The 20,265-nt window shown below is 45.6% G+C and overlaps 1 protein-coding gene across 1 annotated transcript in view; it reads right to left on the bottom strand.

Annotated features, from left to right (window-relative positions):
• Nucleotides 1-19,776, bottom strand: part of LOC135823363 (uncharacterized) — a 32,651-nt gene extending 12,875 nt beyond the window's left edge. The window contains exons 1-22 of the mRNA XM_065336216.1: nt 19,415-19,776; nt 17,540-17,723; nt 16,752-16,808; nt 16,356-16,400; nt 15,553-15,618; nt 15,001-15,021; nt 14,296-14,399; nt 12,231-12,335; nt 11,621-11,706; nt 10,817-10,889; nt 10,184-10,211; nt 9,629-9,703; nt 9,257-9,298; nt 8,978-9,047; nt 8,370-8,488; nt 7,487-7,709; nt 7,060-7,199; nt 6,139-6,255; nt 4,710-5,138; nt 1,378-1,526; nt 997-1,051; nt 708-774 (exon numbers count right to left, since the gene is read on the bottom strand). Of these exons, the coding sequence (XP_065192288.1) occupies nt 708-774; nt 997-1,051; nt 1,378-1,526; nt 4,710-5,138; nt 6,139-6,255; nt 7,060-7,199; nt 7,487-7,709; nt 8,370-8,488; nt 8,978-9,047; nt 9,257-9,298; nt 9,629-9,703; nt 10,184-10,211; nt 10,817-10,889; nt 11,621-11,706; nt 12,231-12,335; nt 14,296-14,399; nt 15,001-15,021; nt 15,553-15,618; nt 16,356-16,400; nt 16,752-16,808; nt 17,540-17,701 (2,233 nt within the window). The 5' untranslated portion in view covers nt 17,702-17,723; nt 19,415-19,776. The remainder of the gene's footprint in view (nt 1-707; nt 775-996; nt 1,052-1,377; nt 1,527-4,709; nt 5,139-6,138; nt 6,256-7,059; nt 7,200-7,486; nt 7,710-8,369; nt 8,489-8,977; nt 9,048-9,256; nt 9,299-9,628; nt 9,704-10,183; nt 10,212-10,816; nt 10,890-11,620; nt 11,707-12,230; nt 12,336-14,295; nt 14,400-15,000; nt 15,022-15,552; nt 15,619-16,355; nt 16,401-16,751; nt 16,809-17,539; nt 17,724-19,414) is intronic.
• Nucleotides 19,777-20,265: the final 489 nt, after the last annotated feature.

Here is a 20,265-nt window from a genome sequence, read left to right as displayed (position 1 = left end):
ACGTGACGTATGAGTACATCGTTTGAATCGCTTGAATCTCACTAGTTCGGTTCAGTTTGAATCGCAGTTCTACGTTGAGTATGAGCCCCGAACCGAAGTGTCGTCTGGACCGAGGGACAAACTATTTCTCTATGCTCTCGCCACGCCACACAACAAAAGGACTGGGAAAATAGTTGTTCTCGACACCGAGAGAGAAAGCTCTTCAGTTCCACACTTCAAGAGCCGACGAGAGAAGTGACATCTCACAACTGGCAAAAGGAAACATATTTAGGAAATTGGTGCTCTCATCAGCATAAAAGCGGTGTACTCTATCAGCACAAAAAGGTGCACGTGTCAGCAGCATGTACGACACAGAGACACAAACGCAGCAGCATGTACGACAAAGAGCTACACGCGCAGCCACATGTACAACAGAAATTGTTGTGCGTGGTCTTGATGCCAAACTGGAGCACGATAGGGACACTGTTGGCGAGGCTAGGGCGCCCTTGTGGTGCTGTATGCTCTGAAAGCACGGGGAAGATGACGAGCAGGAAAAGAGCTTTCCAGTAAGCCATAAATAGTGAAAATCCGTTGCGAAACAATCATGTTTTTCAATTTGTTTGTTGCTATCTCCACAATTGTACTGATGCACTGAATCACAGTGCTCAGACGTGGTAAATGCACTGTGAGCCTGAAAGGGTTAAAAACAACGTGTATAGATGACCCACCTTGGTGTAGCAACATGTCAGACAGGCCATGCTTCATTCTGTCAATCGCATTCCGGATTCTTTCAATCTTCAGTGAACAACATAAGACCACCACCATTACTTCAGTCCAGAGATAGACGCACGGCAGCGACAAGCCACAAAGTACACATACAATGCCTTGCAAGGACACAGTTTCAACCCAGGGCCGTTGCGTGTCAGGAAAGAAATACTCAGCAGTGAAATCCATGACTGGTTAAGTCCGCTGACCATGCAGCAGAGAAAGTGTTCATCAGTAGACTGACTGACTTACGTCCTTGACTACAGGGTGGTCCGCATCCAGCAGTAACTCAGTAAGGTTGCTCTGACTGGACATGGATGAAGAGAGCAGAGAAACAAAATCAGAACCAAATCTAACGGAAAATGAACCACTTTTAAACTCGGATGGTGAGCCATTAATATTCATGTAAAAGATGAAGGATCAAAAAATATATATATAACCTGTTACGAGTTTTGACCAACAGACCACCAAGGTAACGAGATATTATACAGTCAGACAGTGCAACAACAAGGTGCAAAACTGACAAGGGTACTGGGACAGTCAACGACCTGACAACTAGCTCCAACACAAAAGCATCATTGCAAGCTCCACATAATATTTCTCATGTCCCATGTCAGCTTTAGACAGACTCACCTCATACCCAGCTGTTCTGATATCGATGCACTGATGCCACCGTGAAGTGGGACGTCGATGCCGAATTGATGGACCGAGCCGTCGCTACCCACGGTGACCTGGGAGCCCCGCACCACACTCATTGGCGCCAACGGTCGCTCTGCCAGGTGCTAGATACACATAGACACACATCACCCAGCGCAAGATGCCAAACAATAATTCGGTTACAGAGACCGTGGTCCCGTGCTTAGGCTTTGCCCTCTATTTCCCCCCTCCATCTCTGGCGTACCCACTGTGCCTTATATTCAACCTTTCCTACTCCTCCGGCGTATTTCCTGATCGTTGGAAGATCGCTAAGGTCACGCCCATCTACAAGTGTAAAGGCTCCCGATCACAAGCCTCAAACTATCGTCCAATATCTCTTCTCTGCTCCCTTTCAAAAGTATGTGAAAAGGTATTTTACGACCAGTTGTATTGCCACATTTCACCATGCCTTAGCCCTTCCCAATCTGGCTTTCGGCGCAACGACTCAACCTCTGACCAACTAGCTCGTCTAGTACAAGACATTGCCACCCTTCGTGATGCTCGACACCATATTGCTCTCTGTTTCTTTGACTTGGCAAAGGCCTTTGATACTGTCTGGCATCGTGGCCTCCTTGCCAAGCTACATATTGTCTTTGGTGTGTCTGGCCCTGCTCTGTCCTGGCTGGAGTCCTATCTGAGTAGCCGATCACAGTTTGTTTCTGCCCTCTCCATCAACTCTGATCCTCTACCAGTGTTTTCTGGAGTTCCCCAAGGCTCCATACTTGGACCTCTTTTGTTCGTAGCATACGTAAATGATTTACCCTCTATAGACCCAGGTGTCTCGTTATTTGCTGGTGATACAACCCTACTGTCAGCATCCTCGTCCTCAGCGGCTCTTGTACCTCGAGTGTCGGCTCAGATATGCAGTGTCCTACGCTGGATGCAAACATGGCGACTTAGACCCAACCTGACTAAAACCGAAATAATGTTCCTTCCCCCAATCTCATCCATGTCACTTTTACACCATCCTGATTTCCCAGAACCCATAAAGGTTGTTTCCAACCATAAACACCTGGGAATAATGCTTGATGATCGTCTCTCTTGGTCTTTCCATATTGATGCTCTTTGCAGCCGTTCAAGCTCTGCCCTAGGTGTTATACGTCCCCATTGTTTCCATCTTCCTTTCAAATGTAAAATTTTGTTTTACAAACTGTACATCCTGCCTCTTTTCATGTACGCTGCTGTTAGCTGGTGTGGCTTGTCCTCGGTTCTCGCTGAGCATCTCGAAATCCACCCTAGAAAACTTCTTTGTATCCTGTTTAGTCTACCCCCTCTCTACCCTTCTGCTTCCCTGTATGTCCTTGCAAATGCTTGCCCACTGTCGACCCACCGTCAAAAATTAATTTGCACTTTTGCTCACAAATTTAAACTAGCTCTACATCCTCCTCATCTTAACGTGTATAACTGGTTCCGAATCACAGATGGCTCCCAGACAAGATGCTCTGTTGCCCTCCCCTTGGCTAAAACGTCCTCCCTTGTATGCTCTCCACTCTTTGTTGCTTACTCTGCTTGGCTTGCGCTGCCCGCTACTACGCGCAATGCCAGTACCCTGGACGCATTTAAATCTGCTCACTAGATTCACCATCACCTGTCCCTCCCATGCTTCTCCGTCTTGACCATTATTTTTCTTCTTTTATTCACCATGGTTGGTTAACACCCACATCTCCCGTACTGGCTGATTTTCTTCTCATGCCATGAGGTGTTGTCTATAATAATAATAATAATAATAATTTGGTGCACCTGCCATTCAAAGGCACCGAGACCTCTGGTCGGTTGAGCATGACAGGCCCCACCAGCACCGCCTTGCCCCATGCTAGCCTCATGTGCCTGCCGATGAGTCATGTATTTTGTTTAAAAAAAACATGCTCTAACCTCCGAGCACGATGACTGCATATCGCCGACCCGGGCACTTGCCCCTCTTCAATGCCCCGGTATTATGTTCTACTAACTCAGAGAGTGTAGCCAGAGCAGAGGGACAGTGCACATGCTTGCATGTCGAGGTGGTCGCCAAAAACAGGCTCGACTCAATTGTTATAGTTCGATATCTGTAGGTCTAGCAGTTTCAATCTTCTCATAAAGAAGAGGTAAGACTAACTGGCTGAAATTGCCGCCGTTGCAGGCCAATAAACAGAATAACAGAGTTCCATCACTAATACCGCCGAAACCGCTACTTTTAAGAACAATTTTGAGGTTGACTCTACACTTGAGATAGAGCTGAAGATGTTTTCCAGACCCTTGAGAACTAATCCATCATTCCTTTATAGAACCTGATCAGATGCAAAGCTATCTGAGCCGCAATCAGCGAAAACGACCCTTAGAGGTTTCGAAAAAAATTCGAGAAAAAGGTCGATTTGTGACGTTCAACGATTTTTTGATCGCGCTGCGAACAGCGTAACGAGTTCTTCTTGAACTCCTTGCTTGAAGTAATTTATTTTGAAGTTGAAGTGGTGTCGAGTGGCGACTCGAGTGTTCCTTGATCTTGTTGCGATGGCTGCGGCCGCCAGAGTTGTTCGTAGAGCACACGCGGCAGTCATTGTGCACAGCTAGCTCGAGGAGTGGATGCTGGACTAGCCGCTGAAGTTCAGAGTGATTATGAGACGTCCTTTGGTTCCGATATCGATGTCGACAGCGAGGCGGAATCGCAGCCCTCATCTCCTGCTGCGATGCGGCTCAAGGTGGCCAATGACTCGTCAGAGTCGGAAGATGATGAGTCGTCAACTGAGATAAATTCTGAGTCTGGGGCTAGTGACGGCAGCGACGTCGTGTCTTCAGCTGCGGAGGAAGAAATGGAAGATGAGATTGCGGAACGACTACAAGCAGGATGGAGCTGCGAATATGTCGACCATGTCTCCGCACTCGTCAGCTATTCTTTGTCATTCTAGCTGCTTACTGTACTGATTCAAAAGTATTCAAGCTACCCACCGAGCTTAAGAATGCTGAATAATTATTCTACACATACATCGTATACAATACATTGCACCAATTTGGAGTACATCTTGTGTATTGGTGTATACACCCATTTTGAATCGGAATATTGAACTTTTTCTTGGCTGAGATCCTTCAGTAGATGTGTTTCAACAAATTTCTAACCAAAAAGGAATTTTGAAAATGTTGACCCTAAGGGCTGTTTTCGCTGGTTGAGGCCCATCTTTAAAATACACTGCTCAATGCAATGGACATACAATCGAATGCTTGCACATTTGCAAAGGTTGCCATGGCAGTCATAGTAATAATGCCCCTGTATCCGTCCTCTGTTGTGATCCACATACCTTGGCACTGCGACTCCTGGTGGCAGGACGACTTGCATAGTGCTGTCCGAGGGTCACGGACGATTTCGTCGATAGATTTCCACCAATGCCCACGGTCGCGGTGCCGTTGGTAGTGGCCGGTGATCTTCTGCGCACAGCAGCGCTCTTACTGCGCGGAGATGAGGCTGGTGTCTTCGCCTGTGTCCGTGTTACCTGGGTAGCACCGTTGCCAGGACTGACCGAACGGGCAGGTGACTTTGGTGGAGGTGTAGGACTCGATATGGAGACTAGCTGGACGTGATCGGTTTGAGTCTCGGCATCGCAGTACGCGCTTGGCGGCCGTTCTGCAGACCTGTCCTGGATTGCTGTCGCCATGTCGTGGGTACTCTGCGCTGGTGTTGTGTGCTTGCTCGGGAACTGAGCGCCGACTGTGCTGCGCTGCGGATGAGTCTGATCAGTTGCCATGGACACAAAAAAAACAAAGAATGAAACAAACACAAGACATAATGTGAGCCACAATCATGGTCAGGAGAAGGGACAAACCCGTTCTGTAAATCTGCCTCGGTGCCACTTTATTTACGGGAACCTCGGCCCATGTTTTTCGAACACATTCTGATTTTTATGCAGTAGGGTGCCCGGCCTGCCTCTGTACATACTCCTCATACTGGGTCCAATGATTTTAGCTGCTATGCTTTGTTTTCTTGTGAGCTCAACAGCAGAGCAGAGGGAAGTAAGACCGGGGCTGATGACAAATGGAAAAAAGACATTCAAAGCTTTGTGACTAAACGTACTTGCAAAAAATAATTGTAGTCCGCACAAAACTTTGAACATCTCGTGAAACTATAACAGGGGAATGGATGCTGAAGGCCAGCACAGTGCTGCATCTGAAGCCCTTTGCAACCTTCCTCCAGCGGTTGAGAACAGTGGTTTAACAATTCGGTCGTTGCCATCACCACCAGGACGAAGTACCACGGAGCCAGGAAGCATAACAGACTATAACCTAGATCGTCAGCTACAGGTGTGGAGAGCAGCAGCAGCCGAATCCTTGCTCCTCACACCATTCGATAAATGAACACTCGCAAACCTGATTAACAACATCTAAATGTAACACATCAGTGTACCCATCACGTCAAGAACTACCACACTTTATTCCATCAACATAATGGGTACAGTCAACTTTGCGTATAACGCCACTCGGCGGCGCATCAGAAAAGTGTCCTTATACCCGAAGTCTCACTATATGCATACAGGTGGAATGGACTTTGCTCTGGGCATGGAAATTCTGTCGTTATTCGCGAATTGGCGTTATATCCGCAGTCATTATTAGCGAAATTGACTGTATGCGTCAATGAACGTCTTCCTTTATAATCCATAGCATGGAATTATCTGTATATTCCAGGTATACTTGTCACAGAAATGACCCTGACATGGTGTGGTACCAGTCTCTCACCAGCGTATGGTTTTCCTTCAGCGACAGCTCTAGCCGCCGCTCCAGTTCATTGCGTACCAGCATACTGTCAGCGACCTGCACCTTCAGCACCGCCAACTTCTTCTTGCCAGATTGAACCTAAATGCCACGGGGAAGACGGCAACATACAATCAGGCCGTGCATCGATCTACTTTGGTATTCCCCTACCATGAAACAATGGAGGCTTCATAGAATACTATACTGTTATAACCTACACTTGAAAGAATAATTGAGCTCTTTGACATGCTTCATTCACATGTCGCTCACATATGCCACACAACAGGAAGACCAACCTGTTTTCTTCTAGGGTATTATGGAAGTGCACATGTAGAATAACAATCATGGAGAAAGACCAGGACGAGACCAGTCAGCGGTGTCGCGGCATAATGGACTGCAGGGTATTATTATGTGTGCACTAGACTATGATGAGCAGTATGGTGCTGAAAAAGAATGTCGGCTCACTACGTACAGGGCCATATCCATTGTATTTTACACCCAGAGTGCTGGGCGAATCTCAAATGTTGGGCTCCCACTTAATCAAATTCTGTGCCCACGGTAACGGTACTCACTACACCCCAGAAAACAATCATATCAGTGCACTCAAAAAGTGCATAATTATATACGTATGGGTAGGAAAGAAGACCAAAGATCGGTGAATCGCGAGAGTTTACCTTTTAAAATCAACACAATTGTTTGCCTGAATCAGCATTTGCAAACAGAAAGAGTGGGTGGTGTGAATTTTTCATATATTATCAGGAATTCACCAGGGCATCTGAGATAGAATACTTCTAGGCCAATTTTCCTGGGGAATGTTCGGGGACCGCCAAAGGCCAAAAGACAACTCTTTAGAAGACTTGACGTGGCCTGCGCAGAACACAACCAATCTTAACACGATCTTCTCACCTTGTCCTGCTCCATTGCTAGCTTCTGTGTAAGCAGTTGAACATTAGCCTGGAGTTCCGCTGTACTTTGGCTTGGAAGCTTCGGATGGCTACTTGCGACGAGCTTAGTTGATGCACTGTCATGGAGGCTGGTGGTGCTCCCTGGTACAAAGACACAAATCAGACAATGAACCAAATAAGAGCCAAAAATGTAGGGAGTCACAGTTCAGAAGCCCTTCCATAATGTCATTAACTGAACGCAATGCCTCGTAGGATTCTCAAAGACATGCATCGATACAGAAACCTTCCCATACTACAAGTAGGAGTCTTTATTAGCGGCATCCACAGGTGAATGAATAGCTACAGAAACCGTCCTCGACTTGGCGGACACGGGTCCCTTTATGCGACATCCCCAAGTCCACATGACGTACAATGTAGCTTCATCTTACCTTGTGCTCCTTGAGGCCCGTCGCCTTCCAAAGTCATCTCTCCAGCCGCATCAGCACCGTCGAGAATCTGAGATCTCACACTTGCTCGAGAGGCTCTGCTACCGTCTTGACTGCCTGCTCTGGATTCTTGGTATTGTCCACTGAGTCTTGACAGTGATGCTGGCTGGTCTTCAGGGTCTCCATCTAAGCTGGCAGCGCTCGATCGTTCACTGAACTCTGATGCCTGCACACAATGACACCATACAAATGTGTGCTTTGCAATGACATCATACAAATGTGTGCTTTGTAATGACATCATACAAATGTGTGATTTGTAATGCCATCATACAAATGTGTGCTTTGTAATGCCATCATACAAATGTGTGCTTTGTAATGCCATCATACAAATGTGTGCTTTGTAATGACATCATACAAATGTGTGCTTTGTAATGACATCATACAAATGTGTGCTCTGTGTGCACAAACAGTCACTACGTCTCGCATGTGATGTCAGTAGCTTGGGTTATCTACCGAGATGGATTGATACATCAAGAACATCCCTGTCACACCAGTTTCTGTTACTCCGTACAGGAAGGAGCTTTAGCAGAGGAGTGGTAGTTAAACCGCACACGTATATGGGATGCTGCACAGGAGTCTTCACATCATTCAAGAGGAGCTAACACTTTGACCTACTAAAATACTGATGAAGTTGGTCTAATTACTAAATACTGGTACAACCAAACTCTTTTCGCAGTCTCTTTTATCCTGCATATAATCTTGATTTTCAATGCAAAACAAGGAGGGGATCCTTGGTCTTGTCCAATAATGTAGAGAACATAAGTCAATGAACTGAGAAATATCTGGCAAGTATGACCATGGCTAATCATTGATACGCTTTACTTACATCAATGAACTTATGCAGCCTGTGGCTGAGCTGATCGCGTTCATCCATGAGGATGCGCATCTTCTCCTGAAACTCTGTCCTTGCCATCTCCATCTCTCTGCCATGATCATCCATCATGGCTAGACACAGACATGCACACACATGCCCACATGAACACACATACACATACACACACACACACACACACACACACACACACACACACACACGCACACGCACACGCACACGCACACACACACACACATATACACACACATGCACGCACGCACACGCGCGCGCACACACACACACACACACACACACACACACACACACACACACACACACACACACACATACACACCCGGATCAGTATGTAACGCGGTGAGGTGCAAGCTCCCTACGTGTGTGCTCACTCTGCGACAAATTCACAAGAAAAGTGTACCGTTTCAAATTCTTGATGTCAGGAAAAATGTGTGCATGTTCAAGTTCAAACTGAGTACATTGTTACAGACAGCAATCACTCTTATTTCATTAGGGGCAATTATCTGCAGTTTTATTCTGTTTTCACAAAAATGATTGACGGCGGCTGCAGATCAAAGCGCAGCTCGTATGCCTGAAATTCTTACCATCCCGGAACGACTCTCGACACTGCTTCTCCGCTTGCACCTCCAGCTGCAAATCCTGAATGTGAGCGTTCTGTTTAGAGAAGCAACAGGACACCAGTGTGGCAGCCAATTGCTGACAGACTTACACAGACAAAAAGCAAATACATGTTGGTGGGAGAGCACCACTTTGCAAACTTCTACCAATTCTGGAAAGGGAAACCATATACCGGAGGCACTTTGCTCCCTCAACTAAGATTATCAAACGCTGGTCATCAAAGACATTCTCCACTAGATTCTTACCATTTGTTCAATTTTGGCTTGACCACCCGCAGTCAGGAGTTTCTGTCAACGGAAAAAACCCCAAGACAGTAACACCAGTTAGAGCGGCATGTTTGGAAGTGTAACCCTAGTCAACTATCCACGATGGCCTTATACTATATAAATAGCATACATACAGCAAACCGTGTGTGCTTTATACATCCATGATGTGATTCACTTCTAACGTCATACCGTGTTCTTCCAGCACCAAGTGATGGGACCGTTATGCCAAAACTGGATGAACATCTTACGGAAATGGACCAGAGAGACGGGTAGAAAAACATGCAGAGAAAACAAGGGAGAGATAACCGGCAGAGGGCTTCACCTTCAGCAGCAGGTCTACACTGTACCTACCTCCTCAGCTGTCCTGAGCTTCAACTTCATCGTCTGCAACTCGGCCTCTTTGTCTTTCGCCGCAGCACTAAGCATCTGGAGAAGATTGGTGCAAAATGACAATATTATAATTATACAGGAGAACATGTGTGAATGCAAGCATTCGAAACATATCTCTAGCCACTCCCGTGGCCAGATAAACAGACACTTGATGGGAACAGGCAAACAAATCCCTAAAGAGCTCCACCAGTGCAGCATCCAGGGTTGGGTGAGGGGCTTCAGGTTTCGGGTGGGGAAACAAAGATGGTGAGGGAGAGGAGATGAGCATCGCCTTCGCTATGTCGATCTCATTACGACAGGAGGTTTCTAACACATCCTGACCCTGCGGTCATAATTGGCTGTGGGCTACTTTTGGCTTCACCTTACAGATGATACCAGGTACAGATGAAAGCAGTAACCGGTACGCGCATATGCAAGGAGGAATTCAGCTCCCGTGTGATATGGCACATATGAAACGGTATGTACGCAACATTAAAGTGGAGGTTGATCTATAAACCGGTTGAGCATCATGCTTACCTTGCTCTCCTTCATCTCATCGTGCAGTCTGCATGCAGAGATATCGTACAAGATTGGAGAGCAGAGATGATTTGTACAGTTTTACATGTTCAACACTATATAAAACGGAAAAAGCTATATACTCGGATGGGGAGCCAAGGATAAATATTATACGGTACCCTTGGTCCTTTTTCTTTCTACGAAAAACTATACCATCATCAAAGCAAGAGGTCTCTTTGCTGCAAATTTCTATTACCTTACTCAAGTTTTCGGCCAGGAGCCATCATCAAAATTGAGGAGAAACTAGTGAGGTTGACCAATATCATGTAACACAAGGTGGAACGAAACTATGCCACGTGTAGGTATTTGTATGCTCTACAGGATAATACTGGGATCATAAATTTATGGTTACAACGTTGGGCGTGCGGCTAGGACTTTGAATGCTGATGATGGCCATACAGCGGGAAAATTGAATCGTGTACATGATCGTAGAACTTTGAGTAAAAAGCACAGATAGTTGTGGTGTGTCTATAAGCTCATCACCAATCACAACATTATGGTACACCGGTAGCTTTGAACGTCCTCCACACCGAGACAGAATGTTCAAAAGATTTTAGGAAAAATGTTGCTGTTTCAGAATGGGAACTAACATACCTTTTTACTTCTTCGCCGTGCCGCTCTTTTTCTTGTTCGAACTGATCAATTTGCTCATTCGCCTTGTCTAGGTCTGAACGCAAGACACAGCAAGAGTAGTAGGCAAACTCGGCTCCTATCCTGCATACTTGTCTTCGCAAATGTCGCTAGGGTACAGCCTACAGGACAGGGTGACATGCCTTCGCCAATAGGTTTCCGCGTATATTTTCCTATTGGTGCATCTAGTTCACTATGAAGCAGAGACCTCACGCCAGCCAAGTCCACTAGGTCTCACTACTCTTTGCTCCTAAAATCTAATCATACTAGAGCCCATGGACACTTGTAGAAAAAATCGGCGTGCAGCGAGTATAATTTCAGTCATGACATGCAGATTGGAGATAACAATCATTATTTAATAAATATTGTGAACAAAAAGGCACGCCATAAAGATTGGAAATTAGAGTCCTAAATTAGATTGGAAAATAGAGTCCCTGTTGTGACATACATATTAGAGATAACAATCTTAAAATCTGTTTAAAAGATCGTGATCAAACAGGCATGCCACTGGTGAATACTGTAAATATACAAAATTTCGGCGCTGCAAAATTTCGGCACTTCACGATTTTTGACATTTCGGCGGCGATTTATTTTCGGCGTGGGGTAGAGAGCATGGTATAAGTTAGTGCGACAGATGCTGTGAAAAATTTCATCGGCGTTTTAATTTAGGCGTTTTGGGTCGGTGCCGAATATAGCCGAAATTAAATAGCTGCCGAAAATTTGTATATTTACAGTATTGGAATTTGGAGTCCTAAGGTATGCTCTTACCTTCCATAACCTGTGCCATACCACCCCGCAGCTGCTGGACTTCATCCTGGGCGGTCAGCAGAGCTTTCTCCAGCTTTTTCCGTCCCCTGGAAACATACATGACACTCTGACCGTCAGTCCTGACACCACCCAGCAGCCTTCAAGGATTACATGATGCTGTCTGCTTTATGGACAACCCCTATAACCCTGGACTTCTTCTCTTATCCGATCCAGAAAAATACGTTACCGTGACAATAGGGCGTGGACGTAATGACGTCAGAAGTCAACTAATAACGACAAATAACGACTTCTTGATCCACTCAGCCCGTGACGGACTGCAGTATGTGGTGGGTAGGACGCATGTGTTGCATGCGAGTGTGTGTTTCTTCTGCGCCAGGAGTAGCTGCCCGACCGGGAGGGACCAGCCCTGCCACTACCGGAGAAAGTGTTACCATGCTGTGAAGGAAAACCACCCACACATGCATGGAACCATACCAAAACTGGATCCAAGTGATTCCAAAGTCAGGGCCGTCATTATTCCTGGCTGGCTGTCACGTAACGTTTCCGTCCCCTACACTTTACAGAACAGGGTTGGTCACTCTAATGGTGTAGAGAATCCAGCTCCACCTACTTTTTGCTATCTGGGAACGCCTGCTGCAGCTTGAGCATCTTGGCGTACGACAGGTTGATGTCCTGCAGTTTCTGGGTAGCACTGGAGAGCTGAGATCGGGCATCTCTGTGCCATGAATTACACACAACAGAAGCAATATTAATATTATTGAATGGAACAGAATGTAGTAGTCGTGGTAGAATGAAAACTGTTCGGAGTCACCCATAGTCAATATTATCTAACAAATTATCAGGTGTGAACCTCACTAGTAACAAGTGAATAGTTGTCTTTTAGAGTCCTCTTGCTGTTCGGAAATGAAGATAACAGCAGCTCATTGTAATGAGCAGAAAAGCTTTTGCTGAGAGACACAACTTACTTTGAAGCAGGTTTGTCTCTCTCTCTCTCTCTCTCTCTCTCTCTCTCTCTCTCTCTCTCTCTCTCTCTCTCTCTCTCTCTCTCTTTGACGCAGCATTTATACTCATTACTACTTCAGTATGAAATGCAGGTTAATGCATGTATCAGACAAACAAAGCTGAGCTGGTTAGCTTCAGGCTCTTGCACGCAACATTCCGAATTTCCTCAAGTAATTTCATTCGCTTCTCTTCAGGTCAATACAAGCAGAAGGAGAAACAAGCCAGTGCAATGATGATGCTTAAACAATGTAGAAAAGAAAAAGGACCAAGGAACTACAAGTTACGCTATACTGTCCACTAACACCACCAGTTACTCAACAATCAGCTCATGCGATAACATTGCACGACACGACTGGTGGTGTTAGTTGACAATGGACATTATAGCGTAACTTGTAGCTCCTTGGTCATTTTTCTTTTCTATAAATTTATCCTTGGCTCTCCATCCGAATCCATTTTTAAACAATGTATGTTTGATATAAGCAGCAGTTGGTAGACTGGCGTGAACAAACATAGATAAAGAAGTAGAGTGTTGATTCTGCCGCATACAGTCAACTTCGCCAATAACGACTGCGGATATAACGACAGTTCGCGAATAACGACAGAATTTCCATGCCCAGAGCAAAGTCCCATCCCACTGTAATACATATAATGAGACTTCGGGTATAACGACACTTCGCGAATAAGGACAATTTTTTGATGCCCCGCCGAGTGTCGTTATAAGCGAAGTTGACTGTATGGAGAAATAGCATTATACTTCAGTTATGTTTGTAGTTGTGGATGTGTAAGCTAGGTTCATACTTCAGTAGTCACTTGTTGTTATCACAATGCATATCACGCTGATCACACACAATGCATATCACGCTGATCGCACACAATGCATATCACGCTGATCACACACAATGCATATCACGCTGATCGCACACAATGCATATCACGCTGATCACACACAATGCATATCACGCTGATCGCACACAATGCATATCACGCTGATCACACACAATGCAGATCACGCTGATCACACACAATGCATATCACTCTGATCATACCCATTCACACGTCCAGAACTGGTACATAGGTGTAAGTCTCTCTATGTTTCCATGTGCATCATAATCTACACTTTGCTCCCTTTCTGTGTTTGGTCTCGCTTATCTCCCAGCTTAGCACATACAGTCTAAACATGACACTCGTTAATCTATGACACCTACTGCTCCCTATATCACCCAGAAAAATTGTTAAAATACACTAACCTGGTTAGATCCTTCTTTTGTCTGTACCCGTTCGAGTCGAATGGAAATACTGGAAATTTTGAAAGGTCGCCCGCAAAGAGCCTGATGCTTGTTCTATTCCTTAGTCTGGTTGCACTTTTGTTTAAAAGAAGACTGAAGATATCGGTATCACTACAGTTTCTGCTCTAGGATTTCAAATCAACTGAGTACACGTGTACCAGGCAACACTCTTGCAACCGGGTCAGTCGCGGATCCATTCAACTTTTTCAAGTGCGGCTATTGTACATCAGGGAGTCTTAGGACTCCCTGATTGAGTCCCAACCAGGTCACAAGTGACCCGGTGTTCTTTTTCCAAGCGGGCCCAAGTACCCCCCCCCCCCTAAACGAGTCGCTGGCCCGGCTCTGGAGCAGACACTGCATTATCGTTATGCCATCATAGTGACTCACACTGCCAAGTGACTGGCGTCTGGAACACCATCAGCCTCCCAAGTGTCATCGTCGCTGTCCAACTCTGTGTCTGATTTCAATGCCTCGGCACTTCCCGTGAAGAACTGTGCGTCACATGGTAAGGAAGAAGTAGTTTTATGGAACAACACGTAAACGAGTGAGGGAGTAACCAATTGAGCGAGTGACAGGTCAAGTGAGTGAGTAAAGTAAGTGAAGGATGGAGGGAGAGAGGGAGATGGAGGGAGGGAGGGAGGGATGGAGGGAGGGAGGGAGGGAGGGAGGAAGCAGCTGAGTGAGTGACACACTAGCTCAGGGATCATGTGTGAAGCTGACAGCATGCAACCTCAGACATAGAAATATATATACCAGATATGATGCAACAGGAAAGACCATTACGCAGATCCCAAACACTCAGTATTGCAAAACACGGTCACCCCTTTTTTTGGGGCGGTTCAATACCCAAAACACACTACATCAACGAATGTGTTTAACCCCTTTCCAAGCCCTCTACAATATATTTTTCGAAAGAAATACCGCAATCAAAATTTAGTTTGGAGAGGTCTTTTTTTAATTCTTTAATGGAAACATGACTCGGCCATTTGCTTGATATCATGACTCAATCAGGAATACTGTCAACTGAACAATGAGGCAGACTAACAGTGCATTGGCAGCAGAATGTTGCCATGATCTGAGTGTGGAGCTTACCTCATTCAGCGAAGAGAGAACCTGATGGAAGGTTTGAAAAGGAATAGAACATACGAAAAATAGAATTTTAAAATTGCATAAGCTACTGTAAAACCTAGAATTTTCGGGGGTGTAATAATTTCGGTGTTTCCCAGAACCAACGGTTCGAAATTTTCCGGTTTACAGTAACTGGATAATCCGATGAGCAGGTAGTAAATTTTAAGGGAATAAGACACATAACTACATTCACCTCAAGTTGTCATGGAGACACTTCTACCTACCCTTACAACATATGCTGGGATGGAGGCGAGTACAGGCACCTCTCAGTATACAGTGAAACCTGTCTAAGACGACCGCTCATGGGACCTTCAAAGGTGGTCTCTGTTACCAGGTGGTCTCCTTATTCGACGTCATTTGACTAGAAATAGCATCTCTTGGTCCTGGTTTCAGTGGTCTTCTAGGATAGTTGGTCGCCTTTTATTAGTGGTCGCCTTGACAGGTTTGAGCGTAGTTAGTCCACCCTGTCTGGGTATTTACCCTAAAAACAAAAAAAGTATTTAAAAATGAGCGTACCACGGACTTCTGCTGGAGATTTCGCTCCGCAGCTCCGATGACGACCACCATGATCTGCTCCTCATACTGCGGTGTGATGCGTTAACAGGCAAAAACAGAATGTCTAGTAAGCATAACATCAATTTGTGTATCGTATTTCCAGAGTGAAAGCCGCGCGGGAGTATAAGCAACACTGGAGTATAGGCCCCACACAGATTTTTGGTCACGAAATACAGACATCGACCCCATTTACCATAGTTAATTCGACAATGGTAGCATAAGCCATTGCGACTTTTTTGGATGAATTACTGGTGTTTACAGTGCGCCTTGTATAGTACTCTGGAAAATAGGATACATCAAAGGTCCAGGAAAGCAGTCGAAATTAGATTCTCCCAGGAATGTTATGAGCTTGAAAATGGAATTTATGACAGTAAGCCATTACATAAATGTAGCCAAGTTCGCTGCACCCCATGGGATGCATGACCTTTACAGATGAGCTCTGAAGGCAATACAGAGCTAGGGTCTTCAATATCAATATCTCAGCAGAATCATCCTCAATATCGCAGTGGTGCAGGTGGTGTATACTTAGGGTGACGCAGGGTCAGGGTTGACCAAGAGAGCAATGTGCTGTAATGAATTCACTAGTAGCTAAGATCCCCCCCCCCCCCACACACACACACGCACACACGCACACACACACAATACTGAGGATTAGAAAGCTCAGACACAACCTGACCAGGCTGGTGCTAACTTTCCAGGAGTGTGGATAGGTAAAATCACAAAAGGGCTAGTCGTGAGAAAGGGCTTCAATACAAAGGTCATACCTTCTTCCTTTTCACAGGGTCTTTCAGCACTTCAAGAAGCTCTTCCTGCAAAAACAGTCCAATAAAATACTAGTGTCAAGGTGAGGAAAACATTTTAAAACAAGATTCGCAATGTTCTTTGCGGCAATCAAAAGGCCAAAATCAAATGAGAATCTGTCGTTTCCCACTCTAATTCCATCTCAATGCCTTCATTTCTCTTTCTCTCTCTATCACTCCCCTCTCTCTGTCTATATCCCTCTCTATCTCCCTCTCTATCCCTCTCCTTCTATACCCCTCTCCCTCTATACCCCTCTACCTCTCCCTCCCTCTCCCTCTCTATTCCTCTCCCTCTCCCCTCAACCTCCCCTCCCCTCCTACCAGTACCATGTACAGGTTTTGAATCAGTGAGGACCTTACAGCATCATCTAAGTACTCCAAGCTGGTGTCGGCTATACGCTTGTAACGGCTCACAATCTACACACATGTGCATGAGCAAGTAGGGGCACCCACAAACACACAGGCAGACAAACACAGAAATACACACATATGAGACAGTAGGTCAACAGAAGATCGACGACCTAAATAGACGTGAGGGGTGACGAGGCAAACACTGAAATGACAAATCTCTGGGCATTAGCGACAGTCCCTGGCTCAAATCTTGATGGTGGCAGTCAATTTATTCTTCAGACTTTTCCTGCTTCAACTCCCTCAAAGTTACGGGAAAAAAGCACACAAAAATAACGGTTCGGGAGGCCGAGGTTTCCGCATCCGTAGGAACACCACCACCCTCTATGGCTCAAACAAGGAAAGTTGGAAACACTTTACTACAGAAGGATAACACACAAAGCCGGGGTAAACCAATGCTCTACCTCGAAAAGATCATTTATAATAACATCGTGCTCCACGACGTAGCCTTGATAATCAAAGAAAAACAACTTGAATCACGCAAGATAAAAGTGGAAATAGAACTCTGGGCTCCACCCAATACTGTAAAACCGGGAATTTTCGGTGGTGTAATATTTTCGGTATTTCCCAGAATCGGTTCGGTAGCGAGAAAATTTCGGTTAACCCGTTTTCCAGATCCAAAAATGCAGTTTGCACACTGTGGTTGAATTTTAGGTCGCTTTTTATTATAAAAATTGCCTGTACTGAAGTTATCGAAAATATAATATTATCAACACCGAAATTTTCCCGTTTTACAGTACCAGGTTGATGCGGCGGTTGATCTTCTCCAGATTCTCCTTGTCCTCGTTAGCCTTGCGAGCAGCCCGGGCCAGGGCATTCTTGCGAATGACCATCTCGCTCGGATCCTCATCCTCACTTGGAGGCGCCGGATACTGCAGCTTGTGTGGCGGCGGTCCACTCATCCTGCCAGTTTCAAGTTGGCACCTGTGAAAAATGCAAATATTTTTCAGGAAGATACGGCCCTCGGAAGTTTCATCTTGTCTGGATTCAAAGGACTCATACTTGGTAAGGGGAAAGTCCCTGTCAATAACCTTGCAGCTATATATGTATTTGTACACGTACATGTAGTGTAACCTGCCTAATGGTGTCTATCATGCACTGGCAATGCACACCTAGCCTTCAGTAGTCAGCAGTGTTGTCATGAGAGCCTGTTGTGGTCATTGGCACTATAATGTTTCTGGGTATATATGTGCATGTGTGCTTGTGCACGTATGACAGTGAGACATATGAATAGGCGGCGCGGAGACTAAAACTTTATTATAGCAATCAGCAGAATCAGCGAAGCTGAGAATGTTTAAATTCTATTATCCATCAAGTTTTATTCTTGTTGATTACTACGTCCAATGTCCGCTTCGCTGCATGCTCTGTTGATTGCTATAATGACAGTGAGACAGCGCAGCAAGTGTGTTAGAGATCAGGACAGGTGAGCTTGACCTAGGAGCGTTTACTGCACATACCGGTATGGTGGTACAGTTGCCGGAGCACAGAATCCATGGAGGGCGGCAGTAACTTAGTTTGTACGGAGCATTCACAGATTGATACTACTTGAACTATTACTTTCTCGCAATGGATACACTTACTAAGCAATCTTCACTCATACAGTACATATGTTTCCAAGTTTTCCTCGCCATCGTTTTACTAGGCAACCCAAGGTTGCGTCAAGGAGTAAAAACAATAAGAATTATACTCAACCAGCAGGGCAGAAAAGTCGTGATCTACAATAATATTTCACTAGCTGAGGGAATGGAAAAGGAAAAAAAACTGAAGAAAAATTGATTGTCACCACCAGGACTCAAACCAGGGTTCTTCGCTTGAGGCCAGCGATGCTCTAACCACTGAGCTGTGGTACACTGTTTGCGTTATGCAGAGCTCACTGGCCAGTCAGTTTGAGCACTCTGGCAAGGTACGTTCGGGCCTGGTTTAAATCTGGCTTCGGAAACTTATTTTCATTGCTATCAGGCTCCGCTTCATTTTCTCTGTGCTGCGCTGATGAGCCCATAAAGGACGAAACAGTTCTGTCCGCAGCTTGAGCACTCTCGTGCGGGGTAGTGCCTTTGCTGTTTGCGTTATGCAGAGCTCACTGGCTTGTCAGTTTGAGCACTCTGGCAAGGTACGTCCGGGCCTGGTTTAAATCTGGCTTTGGAAATTTATTTTCATTGCTATCAGGTTCGGCTTCATTTTCTCTGTGCTGTGCTGATGAGTCCACAAAGGATGAAACAGTTCTGTCCGCAGATTGCGCTGTGGTATACATGTAGCTGTTATCCAAGCAGAGACTCCCGTCTCCCCCCCGACTCCGAGGGCCATTCAACATTATTATTTATTTTTCATCATTCCGTAGGAGACAGCCCTCGGCTGGTGAGAAGGCATCACTGCCTACTCGCCTAGTGAAGTGAAATGAGGGTTCCCATGCTGCCCATACACACACTAGTACAGGTAGAAGTACACGTACATGTACCGGTACCTGTATTCTAACGAATTCAATACAATCCATTTCCACTGACCAGTAACTAACTTCAACAAAGTATGCCCCTAACTTCGTCACATGTTCATTGTGTTCAGGATCAGGGGGAGAATATTCGGGCCACAGAGACGAATGTATTCAGGCGTCATCGTACCTGGCTATCAAACTCGGGACACCACAGGCACAGGAACAGCAATTGCGAGACGACTAGACGATGGGTAGTGGTTTAGCCACTCTCAGACTCAGGGCAACTTCTCCAGTTCTCAGCCACACTATGATGCAGAGTCCGATTGGCAAGCATGGTGCTGCACCGTGCCGCTCACTGGCGACAATTCAACGAGACACAATACCCTACCGGCGACTCGCACTCGGTTGCTCCAACAATTGACAAAGACAGCACATCGACAGCGTACATGAAAGGAATTATATTTTGGTCTGAGAATGAGACTACAATAATGTGGTAGTCTTGTTGTTGGAGTTTTACTGTGATCCAAGCAATAAAACGTCTAAACTGAAAACTACTTGAAAAATTGAATCGGATCTATGACTAGTAGTAGTAAGTAGTACTAGTTGAGTACTGACTGTCTATGACTATGACAGTATGACTATGAGTATGATATGAGCGACCGTCGACGGATGTCAGCGCAGTCATACACGATGCCATCGTCAGTCTGCATAAAGTCGTCATGGAACTCTGTGCTGCGCGTGCTGTAGTACATGATACCATGGATACAGCTCGCGTCTCAGCCATTCCGTCACCTTGGTCACACACACGTGCACACATGCACACACGCCATACTTCACAAGTCACAGTGAAGACGAAGTGCCCGATCGGGTGAGATTGGTCGCGTGATGGAGATGACGGGGTGCACCGATGAGCTCGCCGCATCAGTCTAGTCTGGCCATGAACGACAGACTACAATAATAATAATTTACAAAATGCAACTAACTACTTACTTGTCTCCACGATCCATCGCTCTCAAACCTTGACTGGATTGAAAAGAA

This window comes from Sycon ciliatum, chromosome 8 (genome assembly GCF_964019385.1).
Source record: "Sycon ciliatum chromosome 8, ocSycCili1.1, whole genome shotgun sequence".
Taxonomy (NCBI): domain Eukaryota; kingdom Metazoa; phylum Porifera; class Calcarea; order Leucosolenida; family Sycettidae; genus Sycon; species Sycon ciliatum.
The sequence above is the reverse complement of the archived record's forward strand: the minus strand, read 5'-3'. Positions and strand labels throughout refer to the sequence as shown.